Source organism: Lipophrys pholis (genome assembly GCF_963383615.2).
Source record: "Lipophrys pholis genome assembly, chromosome: 6".
NCBI classification, from domain to species: Eukaryota; Metazoa; Chordata; class Actinopteri; order Blenniiformes; family Blenniidae; genus Lipophrys; species Lipophrys pholis.
The window spans coordinates 5,881,697-5,894,007 of NC_137629.1; the positions used below are offsets into that span (position 1 = coordinate 5,881,697).

The following is a 12,311-nucleotide window of genomic DNA, read 5'->3' on the forward strand; positions in this document are numbered from 1 at the left end:
GGTGTCACTGCTGCCTTTGATCACAGCACTAGCAGATGGGCTTTGAATTTGGCAGGAGCCAAAAATAAGTGCGTAAAACGTCACTTGTCAGAACGGCAGCGAGTGGAAGCCATATGGTGTCACGCAGATGCACAGCTCCTCTGACTTGCCTCGACACATAGGAAAGCATCATGGATCATATTCACTGCCTGCCCCTGAACCCTCTAAGCTCCCTTTTCACTTCTGATGATGGTGTTGAAGGTTCATTGAATGGGATCTTTTATTATGTCAGTGTCAGTATTCTAGTATAATGATTATGCATACCTCTATTTTAAAAATTGTCTTTATACAACTATCTAAAAACCTTGACCTGGCACATTTAGAAAGCCCTGGTTGGTAACTTAGGTACAGTATTTATTTTTTGCATATGTTTTTCCATTTTAAGAATGTGACATTATTACTCGTCTCTGACGACAATCGTTTATGTGACAAAAAGTAAGTAAAATGAGTCTTAGATCTTTTAGCCCTTTATTAATATCCACACTTGTGTTTCAGGTTAAATTAAAATACCATCTTGAGATTACCCGTGTTAAGCATCACCAGCCATGTAATCTGTTTTTTGTGCAGTCTCAATCAAGATAAACAAACAGTGTAATTTGTTGGTTCTTGACAATGTAATACAAAGGTTATATCCATATTCTTTTAAGTTATCAGTTAAAACTTCATCATTTGGATCTGATCATTCACACTCACTACATGTGATTATTATGGATTCCTTTTTCTTAAAGTGTAAAAGTGAGATACACTTTAGAAAAGCTAACAAGTTATTGGAACAGCAGCTCTCTAAACAGCTTTCTACAACTCAAGTAAACTAATTAGCTGTATTATTTTATTAATTTAGCTAACAAATGTAGTGGTTATACTACTGATGCTCAACTCAGAAAACATTGATAAGCCGCAGCTGTGATGAAACAGCGTGTCACACAGCTTGCGTGAGGAATAACAGCTGTTTTATAAAAGGGGGTTGTCTTTCTCACCTTAGTCGCTAAATAAAGAAACAAAGAAACACATGTTACTACTCTGTGTAACATTACAAGGTAAAGAGGAAATGGGAACATCAGATGTCTCTTTATTTTTGTTTACATTGCTGCTAATTTATCCACGAACCAGATTCTCAATTACAGCTCAGTGCAACTGAGGAGCATCTTAGAGCGTCTGTCGGTGGGTGGATGTGCAGGTGCAATATTTTTTTTCTTTTTGCTAAAGTGTGCAACCAAAATTGCATTGTGCTGCAAAATCTGCATTGACACGCCCCCGCCTATACCAACTTGTCTGCTCTGGCACGGTTAAGTTTTGGAACAGGTGCAACTCAAAAGGCTAATGCAGCAAAAAATAGATTTCTAGTGGCAACAGAAGTTTAATTCATCTGCTTTTTCATTTATGCACACTGTGTAATTTGCAATATAATCCAGGATCACGTTTGGCAGCACAGGCCCACGAGATTCTGGCGAATCCAGCTGTTGGTTCATTAAAAACACATGAAGAAACGTACATGAACAAACGCGGATGTCATGTCCTATTTGGCAAAAATGCAACTCGAATCTGGTCAAACTAATGATCGGGGGAAATATAAGATCAATATGAATTAGCAATATAATTTACAAGTTAGTTTCTCTGAAAAACGTTATATGTCATTGCTGTGTCTGTGTAAAAGAAATAAGTCGGTGATGTAAGAATGTGAAAAAAAGAAAGGATGCACTACCCCAGTTTGCCAGTTTGTTGCACGTCAAATACAGACATCAGGTCCCACTGCTTCAGCACTATAGCAGCTGTTGAGTGACTCTCCTCCAACTCATTACCAAACCTCCACCTGTGACTTCCACCTGGATACACCATCAGCTCCAATTTCCACTGTAAGCCATCCCACTTGGAGTGTGAAACACCCACTCGGCTTTCCCCTGAGGCAAATTTAGTTTACCCCTTCAGACCCACCCAAACAAAACCGCAAAGTCTTTCCAGACCAACCTATTACTGTTATCACTAAACCATGTTTATTATAGAGTCGTCTACATTGTTGACGTTTTTATGTTTAATGTTTTTATCGATGTGCACAAGAACAATATATCTCAATTGAACAATACAAGTGAAGTTATACACACCGTTTCATTTTAGGAGGGGCTCCGTTTTTAAGAACATTCAAGTTGAAATGTTATTTCCTATGCCTTTTTTTTTTTTTTTTGCATCACTGTAACATTTCTTGTTGGCGGTGACGCAAACTAAACTGTTGAGGGGTAGAAAATGTATTGTTTGTTTTGTTTTTTTAAGTGGCAAGTTAAGTCTGGTCATTTCGTCTGCAGAGCAACGAGTTCTGAAATGTCCCTTTGAACCCTGCAGTCTAATAAAAAAAAAAAAGGGGGAGAGGAAATGACTCTTCTCTCTACCTCACAACAGCAATTTTCTTGGGCTCATTCCGCCTGCCTTATGAAGAGATCCGGGACATTGTGCTGGAGGTAGACGAGGAGAGACTGAGCGAATCACTCATCCAGGTAAGACTGATGTTCATTATAGTGTGTTGGCTTACACACGCACGCACGCACACACACACACACACACACACACACACAGGATGTCTCTGGAGAGTATGTGGGGAAAACAAGATTTTTTTTGTTCATGTGAGTAAAAATTCTCACATAATTTAAAAAAAAAACACACACAAAACAATCTGCTTTGAGTGAATTGGTGACCCCCTTTCAAACCTTTGTTTTGCACAAGTCAACCTTCCCTTTCACGTGCGGCCCACAGAGACCCCCTCATTCATCCTCCCTTAATGGATGATGAAGGACAAGACTTGGCAAAGCGTACTCAGTTCCACCCTCCTTTCACCAATGCCTTTGTCTTAAACCATGATTGATGAGTTTCCTAAAGGCTACTTATTTCCCCCCTGTTGTACTTCTTTGTGTGTGTATGTTTCAAACCAATGACTGAAACTGGTAACATACTGGTTGAACATGTATCACTTTGCAACGTGATTCTGAGTCAGTTATCACATTTGTTGCGCTGTCTCTCAAACTAAAGCAGATATGTTGTGGAGTTTTTTTGTTGCTGTTTTACTTCAGAAGTAAGTAATGACCTCAGGGGTGCGGAGCAAACAGTAGATTTGATTTCATTATAAGTTTTGGCAGTGATGCAGTATATATACATCTTTTTTTCTTTTTTTTTCTCCCAACAGCAGTGGGCAATGTTCAAGTACAGCTTTAAAGTGTGAACATCTAGAGATTGTGAGGAAAGAAAAACAAGTAACACAACATTCATAACATTTGTTCTGCAATATATGCTATTTCCCACATTACCCATCTAACAACACCTGTGTGTATTTCCTCCCCCTTGCTTGGATTCCAGACATGTCAGGTGGAAAGGAAATATATATTTAGATAGGGTCCATTCAGAGAGCTGTCCCACAGGGCCATTATTTTGAGCTCTGATAACATTTAATTGGCTGGTAATCTGGCAAAAAATACAGTGCGTATCATGAGATCACTCACCCCTCTCTGCTCTGTGAAAGAGGCAGGAAGTCAAAGTATTGACATCCCACCTTCAGTATCCCTGTTGTAAGTTGTATATATGTGCCGCAAAGGCAGACGTGCCCCCAACCAATCCCACCAGAACCTCCATGGACTGGCGTACCCTGTCTGGTAGGATTGCACATCACTACTATCAAACAGCTCAATATGAACTGACCCTGACCAATCTACTGACACCAACAGAGCTGGTAGCCTTCCATAACCGTGATCATTTGAAGAGCTCAAACTCCTCGTCGGAATTTTCAAAGCTGATTGCAAAGTCTCTGGCATGGTGCTGAACCAATAGAGTGCATAAAAGATAGCGAGCAAATAACGGCTCAAACACAACAAAAGCACACAGACAAGAAAGCGATGCACCATCTATTCTCAGATTTCCTTGCTGATGTGCTTATTGAAATACTGACAGCTGCTGTAACCTTCAAGTTCCTTTTGTTCACAGTAGTGAAAATGGTTGTGTTACCGATATTACAGGTGGTCAGGGTTAGTCAATGAAAAAAAGATGTTTCTATTTCCACATGCAGACATCTTGTCACTGTTTTGGAGAGATGTTACATGGCTTCCTCTACCCCCTCCATTTCCCCATTTGGGGAAAGTAAAAGACGACTAAAGGTTCAGGATCAACGAGGCTCATAAACGCAAGTCTGTGAGTCAGCTTAGGGATCTCTGAACCGGGCTAATGTCACAAAATCCATAGGGGAGCAGGCGGACTTAACTTATTAGTGCAGAAAGAGCTCACATCTGCTGTCACTCTGTTATTTCTTTGGTGGGGGGATCCGTCCTACGCTGCTACTACACATGCACACTACCTCCATAGTGACCAGTTCTACACATGCGCGAGTAGATCAAAATAACAACAATGTTCGCCACCAGAGTGTCATGACCCCCAGTCCATATTCTCCTGGAACTTGGTAGTTTTATAGTTGACATTCACCTTAATAACAATCCAACTTACTCATCTGTTCACATTAACGTCCGTGTACTCTCATTGTTAAAGTTTACCGCGTATTGTTCTCTGCAAGCATGCGTGTGTGTGGTTCCATTACAAAAAACAAACAAAACATTGCCATATAAACACAGAACTTTTTAGTCGGAAAAAAACCCCTAAAAAACAATGTGTTTTCACTTGAAACTGTCGTGTAAACAGGCTCTGAAGTTCAGATCTCACAATTAGGACAAACACCCCAAAAAATATTCATCCATGTACAATAATTATCATTGCTGCTACTTTTTATAGATACAACCTTATTCTATTCTATTCTATTCTATTCTATTCTATTCTATTCTATGTTCACCTGTCAGAAGTGTTTCTCAATCTCCGGTTTGAAGACTAAAACAAAACTTCATACATGTTTGAGTGGAGGTGGTATTGATCTAATTTCTATTTGCTTGTAACACAAAAAAACCATTCAATGTGTATACTTGTGAAAAAATATCTCACTTTCTTTCTATCATCCTGCAAATTCTTTTCAATTAATGTCACCTGCAATTTTCTGATTTATGATCTTTTAACAGAAACTGTTGAATACAACAACACTATTTCACATGCTGTATAGTGTTCTGAAATTCACACGATATCAAGGTTGGAGGCAGAGGATATTTACTATTTGATAACAGAGAAGAACAAACCAAGTTATATCTTTCATGTAGCCCAAAATATCAATCACTGTGTTGTTAGATGACCAAAATATGAATGAGGTGATTATCAAGAAAAATGTAACAAAGAAGTGGCCAAATTAAACAAGGAAGAAGGCGACACGCGGTAGAGAAATGCAGTTATAACTATAGTTAAAGCTTGACAGAGGCACTGAAGGGGGGCAGGAGACTCCCCGCAGGGTTACACAGTCCTGAGTGTGGGCTCCATCTGCACTGGGCTCATCTACACTCATTATGCTGATTAATCACTCCACACCACCCACTTTCAGCCACACGCCAATCACCATTTATCCACATGGACAGATCCACACACATACAGAGAGGGAAGATACATATGCACGGCTTGGGAAATAATGAAAGGAAATGTGTTTACCACCCCGCTAATGGTAAAATGAGTGGGTGATTGTATACACCTAAAATAACAACAAATAAATAATGAAGTTGAAGAGACAAAAGAAACTGAAATAAAGGGTCCATATACAGCAGTGGGGGGGATGTGAGGACGATTTCAGCAATTATTTTTGTTGAATGTATTTGTATTTGTTTTTAATCTATTTTTTTAATTAATAAATTCACTCATAATACAGTGCAGTAAACAGACAAAGCCTGAATCAGGTCAGGGTGTTTGAACGAGTGCACTTTACTTTTAAAACCAGAAATAGCAACTGAGCAACTTTGAAAAACTGGGTATAGACTTTATTTATTTTTATCACTTTTTGAAATACTTTCCTTAATAACTAATGGAGCATCTATTTGATGAATGGATGGATGCTACATTTTATATTTGTTTACTTTGAACTGTACGATATTCAAAGAAGATGACAGCTATATCACTTTACCTTGGATGCACCCTTCGTGTCAACTGACGCACGACTGTTACACTCTAGTAGCTTTCAGCCTGTATGTGGGGATTGTAACACAAATCAGCAGAGCTGTTGTGCATTTCTCTTGAATGTCAAGCCACTTTGTACGGAGGTAATTGCTTTAATGTAAAGTTGCACACAAGCAATTCAGATTTAATACAATGGAAGTAGAGCACCACACAGTCGGAATTCAGTGCAACATTAGTCAGAATACTGTTCATTCATGTTAACTCTGTCTTGCTAAAAAAAAACACAAGTACTTTACAAGGAACCTTATTGATGACAGAGTCACAATGGGTGAAACCACAAAGACACTTGTTCAGCTGTGCTTTGCTGGAGGGGTTGTGTTGACACACACACACACACACACACACACACACACACACACACACACACACACACACACACACACACACACACACACACACATGTCTTTGCTTCTTTTCTGCTTTTAGAAACTCTTTCATGCCGTGGTTGGTTCATTATCAATCTTTTGGAGTCTTAACCTCCTCTTGTTAGCCATTTTGTTGGCGTATCGCCAGGTGTCCGCGGTGTCATCTATAAATGTCACCTCTCAGACACCTTTTGCACCGGTGTCATTACACTCCCACCTCTGTGCCTCACTGTTGGTAAAAATGCATTCGCCATGTCGGTCCTGGCCAGGTTCATGACAAACATACTGGACTCCGCCTCAGCGAAAAAATTTATCTTTGTCTCACTTACACCAAAGAATCACACTTTCAATATGCATCAGTTTATTTCATCTTTTCTTTCTAACTGGTAGCTGTTAGTTGCTAGAAAGAAGGAAGGGATTTAGAAGTTGTTGTTATTCAAAGTTTTTTGTATAGTCTGAAAGGTCACTTATACTGCCATTTAAAAAAATAACTGCCAATCTTGACCAAAGTGTTCATAAGGAAAAACAAGACTTAATCTGTGAGGAAATAAATCTGCCATATTTGAAGGTGTCGGAGTTTAACTAGAAACGAAAGGCCAAAAGTGCAGATGTGTTTTCAGAAGGCACTTAAAGGTAACAAGAGACTGACCAGCCCTGATTTGAACAGGTAAGCTGTTCCACAGGCTTCGTGCAGACACAGAAAAGACATGGTCACCTCTATTTCTGAGTCTGGCTAATTAGTCTGACTCATGGACACTAGAAATTATTAAATACAACTATGGACACAAATCATATTACAGTTGCTTAAAATCAACATGTCGATATTTGTTTTCCTTTTTCATCACTGGGTTGTTTTTAGTGCTGTAGGTTTGTTGTCCAGTCTTTTCTTTTACTACTGCTTTAAATGTTTATCAGTTTATGTAAGTTGTTGGCACTAATGATCACTCCAACCTTGAAAGCATAAAAGCAGAATAGAAAACTTTACCCGACAGTTTGACAGCACCTCTGTATTCAGGAACAGTGATGAAGACCTCTCGTAAACACAGGTTCTGTTTTAACTGGTCTTTGAGGACTTTATGCTGAATTAGATAAACCAAACAAATCTTAGTTCTTTTAAGAATTCAGCTTCAACTTACAAGAAAATGAAAAAAAGATGAATGGGATAAAGTCAAAATCGAAGGAATCAAGGAAGTGAGAGGTGTTCATAATACATCGAAAACTCTGTAACTCAATCTTATTATCTCCCTCCGCTGTCGACATGTCTAATGTAATGATTTGTCAGCAGAATGTGGCAGTGCGCTGGCCTTGAAGTACCCCTACAATGTGTCACCCTGGCAGAGTGGATAGATAGGAGTTGATTGGCTCTCCTTATTCTGCATTAGGTCCCATCAACGCCGCAGAGATGATGTACACATCTCTGAATGCTAGCAGACAGTCCTTGCTCCCACCATTCACCCATACTCTGAATGAATCCTTGCAATTCCACCCTTATTTTCATCTCCATGCACCCGGCATGCAAACACACGTACAGTACATGCAAATAGACAGAGACTGTCAGTTATCTCCTCTGTCTCCCCATCCTTGTGCAGTTGTGTCATGTATCACCCAACCAGTACATGTTTGTAAGGTCCACGCACGTGTGCGAACACACACATTTGGATGCAATTCCTCGCTCTCCCCCACTGTGCCTTTGTTTCTCATCTGCCAACAATTTGCACAGAACTGGTGGGCAGAGGTCACTTCTATGTATCAGGTCAGCTTCATCAGTTTCAGATAGACATCAGAGTGCCAGAGGCTGTATAACAATGAGATGAAGAGGACAATGAAAGACAACAATATGCGCTGGCTCACTGGAAACAGGTTGCGCTTTAGAAAACCTGGCAAAGGTCTGCTTTTAAAGGGCCGACTGCCTGACATGGCCATTCATTGCTATTACTGGCTGGCAAGTGTAGCAGTGAGGGAAAGGTGCTGTAGACTGTTGGTGTGAAAAAGACTCAGGCACATGTGTTCCTGGCACCGGCGGCCTGGCTGCATTATGTTTGCACTTAGTTTGGCACAAGAGGACCACGTACCCTCCAATCTATTTCATAGTGCAGATTCTTCCTCACTTGTATTGTTTAAACCGTGCTGTGGCTGTGCCCATGACCTTGCTGTTATAGACTTAAGCTGGCTCCCCTTTGTTGTTCAAATTTCTTCCAAAGTCCCTTTGCAGGGTTTTTGCCCTCGAGAGAAGGCTTAAGTGGCTTTATGATGCTACTTGGTCCCATGCCCTCGCTCTTCTTGCCAGTCAAACACCACAAGCCAAACAATGCACAGATTTTCAATAAGCACTTGTAAACCTAAATAGTTCATAGTGTAATCAACTGGTATGTATGTGCATAATGGTTCACTGATCATGTTACTATAATGCAAATGCTTCCCTGTGTAGTTGCATACTGTCTGACTATCTTCATTCATTATTAAGTGTATTGTGTTATCCTCTTCTTTCTTTAAAAGCCTTACAAGCTGAACAGTTCTTTTATTTTTTTTATTTTTACAAAGCAGTGCTTACGGTTTGTATTTCTTTGTGTCTTTTGGGTATCATTACTTTATCAGTAGTGTTAGTCCTCAACACCTATTTCACCAAAAGAGTGAAGTAGAAGTTAACGCACATACAAAGTAGTTTTGTACTGATGAAGTAATATATGAGAGATATACAGGGAATGTGAGTAAGAGTAAGTAAAGCGGACCGCACAGTGATGCCATGGTTAGTACTCTCCACAGTTCCTGTGTGGAGTTGGCATGTTCTCCTTGAGCGGCACAATTAATTAGCAAGTCTAAAATAGCCCATAGTCTGTCTCTCTGGATGAAGCAGTGGATGGACGAATGTAAATAAAGTTTGTTTATGCACAAAATAATGTGCAATATTTGTTTAGGGGATTTCATTTTTCACACCTTGGATTGCTGGGTTTTATTTTCTATTGTTCTCTCTCTATATATTTATTTTATTTTATTTTCAGTCTTTTCAAGCTTTCATGTAGCTGAAGAGTTGTGGTCATTTTTTTTTACCATCCCCAGAGGTAAAGCACATATTATGGCTGCTGTTAGAACTGGGAACATTTCAAAATGAGTTCAAGTCACTGATATTATTGCACTGCACACGGCTTCTAATTTCTGAGAGGACTAGTTTTCACAGGGATTTTCTTTTTCTGTTACATTTTACTTAAGTGATTTGGTGACTTTTAGGAGTTCCGATCCCTCCCGGACATATCCTCAAAGCTGTCATAGCCCCATCTTTTTCCTTGTCAATTTATTTTTTTTACACAATATTATATCTGCCAAACTACCTTTCCTTCCCTTGTTGGTTAATTGCCACATCTTGGGAAGTCGTTCTTTGTGACTGCAGTGTATGAATCTGACGTTGTCTTCAGTACATGCGTTCACTCTTCTAATGCACCCGCGGGCAACTATAAGCTTTTTTTTTTTTTTTTTGGTCTAATCAGCTTTTCTGCCTCAATCAAGCAAAGACCGTCTGTGGTTCTGTATAGGCTATATATAGTATAACAGTTGCAGAGTCCTTGTGATGTCCAGTTATGGTCCATTTCTAATTTAACCCTGTCACATCAAAGCTTATCATTCACTACATTGACCCTAATGGATCAGCACCATTATAAACCAACAAAGGGTTACATGTAGTGTTGGGGGCTTTAGTCAGCCTTCCGAGTTCAAAGACTATTTTAAATGTACCTGGAGAAGTTATTCACGTTTATTCCTCACCTGCACGGGTATGTAAGTGGGTTGAAAATGGCTCTCATGCAGTCTACCCCTTCAAGGTGTTTCTGTTGGGTTTTTGGAGAATGAGGTTACCCAGTGAACTATCCCTATATCTGTTTGAAACCTTTATTTTTATTTAATCTTCCAAAGCGTCATGTATTTTAAATTTAGGAATAAGTGAAACTGGTGCAAATGCAAATGATTGCCACAGTTTCCCCTGCTTTTATTGAATAGTAAACCGGGAAAGCGATACAAGGTTTAATTCTGTTGCAGGCCTGGAAGCTTTTACAAAGCTGAGTTAATTTTCCATCTTCTGTCACTGCTCTATGTTAACAGGAGCTGGAGCCAATCCCCACTAACACTGGCTTAAGAGAAGGGTATCCCCCGTACCGGTTGACGGGGCATGCTTGAGTATTGTCAATTATATTTTTTATCAGGTGATCTCACAAAGAATTCATTAAACAGGAAAAAAAAAAAGAAAGTTAATAATGCAAACCCATACCTGGCTAGAACATCCTTAAAGGTTTGGTGTAGTTCCCTATGTGCATCATTTGTAGTTATGTGGTGGGTGAATTGATTGTTTCAGCTGAACATGCCTCATTTTTTTTTGTGACCTTCGATTATCTCTGTTGCTTTTGTCTTTATGTGATGAGATCGGGGCTTCTGTAACAGAAGGTTTTCTTGAGGGTGAAGATAGTTCTTTAAGACTTCCAATTTATGGCTGCTTATTTCCTATTTTTGTCATGCTGTCAATCAACCTAAAAAATAAGAGTATCTACACAACCACATGTAAGTGTTCCAAAGTTTGTACTCTGAGAATGTATTTCAAACAAACCGGTTTTGTCGATTTCTGCAGAAAGTTTCTTTTTTTCTCCCCCAATGTAAAATAACATGTGATCCGACAGACAGTCATCACTAAATGTTTCAACACGCCCACTTTTGTGTGTGTGTGTGTGTGTGTGTGTGTGTGTGTGTGTGTGTGTGTGTGTGTGTGTGTGTGTGTGTGTGTGTGTGTGGGTGCGTGTGCGTGTGTGCCCGTGCGTGCGTATGTGTGGTAAGCTGACTTCGTCAGCGGATGATACGGCCCTGGAGGCTTGTTTTGCAGAATATCAGAGTGGCTTCTTAATGTTTAATGTCTGCCAATGTATTTTATATTACCCCATCTTCTTTTCAAAAGGAAAGGCTAATGACTAACACTGCACCACTGCTATTAATTTGTAATTAGTATTGCCCTATGTTGTGTGCAAATGCACTGGTAGAAATATCAAATAAATGCAGAAAAGTGTCCAGCATGTCTTTTATTTAAACTCAGCATGTTCTAATGACTCAGTGTGTGCACATCATTTTTAATATTCAATGGTTGTCATGCCAGTGCTTTTAAGTAAACAGTGGGAAACAATTGTATTCATTTCATGATTTAGGATATGTGCTGTAAAGCTACTCATATTAAAGCCCACGTCCTAATTTGCCGGGGAAAGCTGTCACATAGTCATACTAATGCAATACTGCTGTAGTAAAATAAAACAGGAGCTTTACAGAAATGGGTGACACACCATCTGTCCAAATGTACAGTTTAATTATATTCTATATAGTACACATCCACGGGTCATTTGGACACATAAATCATTGTTCTGACCTTTTTTCTTTTGCGTCAGAGCTACAACATGGAAACAGAGAAAAAGAGCTTCACTGATTTACCTTAAGGTTATTGTGTGGCCCTGCTGTATTCTGCAATGATTTAATTATCTTTACCCTCACCTGCCCCTTCAATAGATCTACAATTTAATAACAGCTCAGTTATAAATGCTGCTTTAACGCAAATGATAATGCTAAGTTTTGCTTGAGGTCAGTCGGGATGTTTTCATCCAAATCTTTGTTAATTTGTTTATTTATTTATTTATTTATTTATTTTTAATTTGTGTTGAAGTGCAGTATATTAAGAACAAGGACATAACTGTCAAAACTGCTTGAGTTATGATTTTAAAGCTCACATACAAATAATACTTATATAAATAAAACCTATATATTTTATAATCATCTCTTTTGACATAAACGCCCTATTAAAGGGGCTCACTATCTGTTTTTCAG

The 12,311-nt window shown here is 39.2% G+C and overlaps 1 protein-coding gene across 3 annotated transcripts in view; it reads left to right on the forward strand.

Annotated features, from left to right (window-relative positions):
* Positions 1-12,311, forward strand: part of diaph2 (diaphanous-related formin 2) — a 391,029-nt gene that overhangs the window by 217,815 nt on the left and 160,903 nt on the right. For all 3 annotated transcript variants that reach the window (XM_080465403.1, XM_080465404.1, XM_080465405.1), the window contains one exon: positions 2,431-2,525. In XM_080465403.1, coding sequence (XP_080321529.1) covers positions 2,431-2,525 — 95 coding nt within the window. The remainder of the gene's footprint in view (positions 1-2,430; positions 2,526-12,311) is intronic.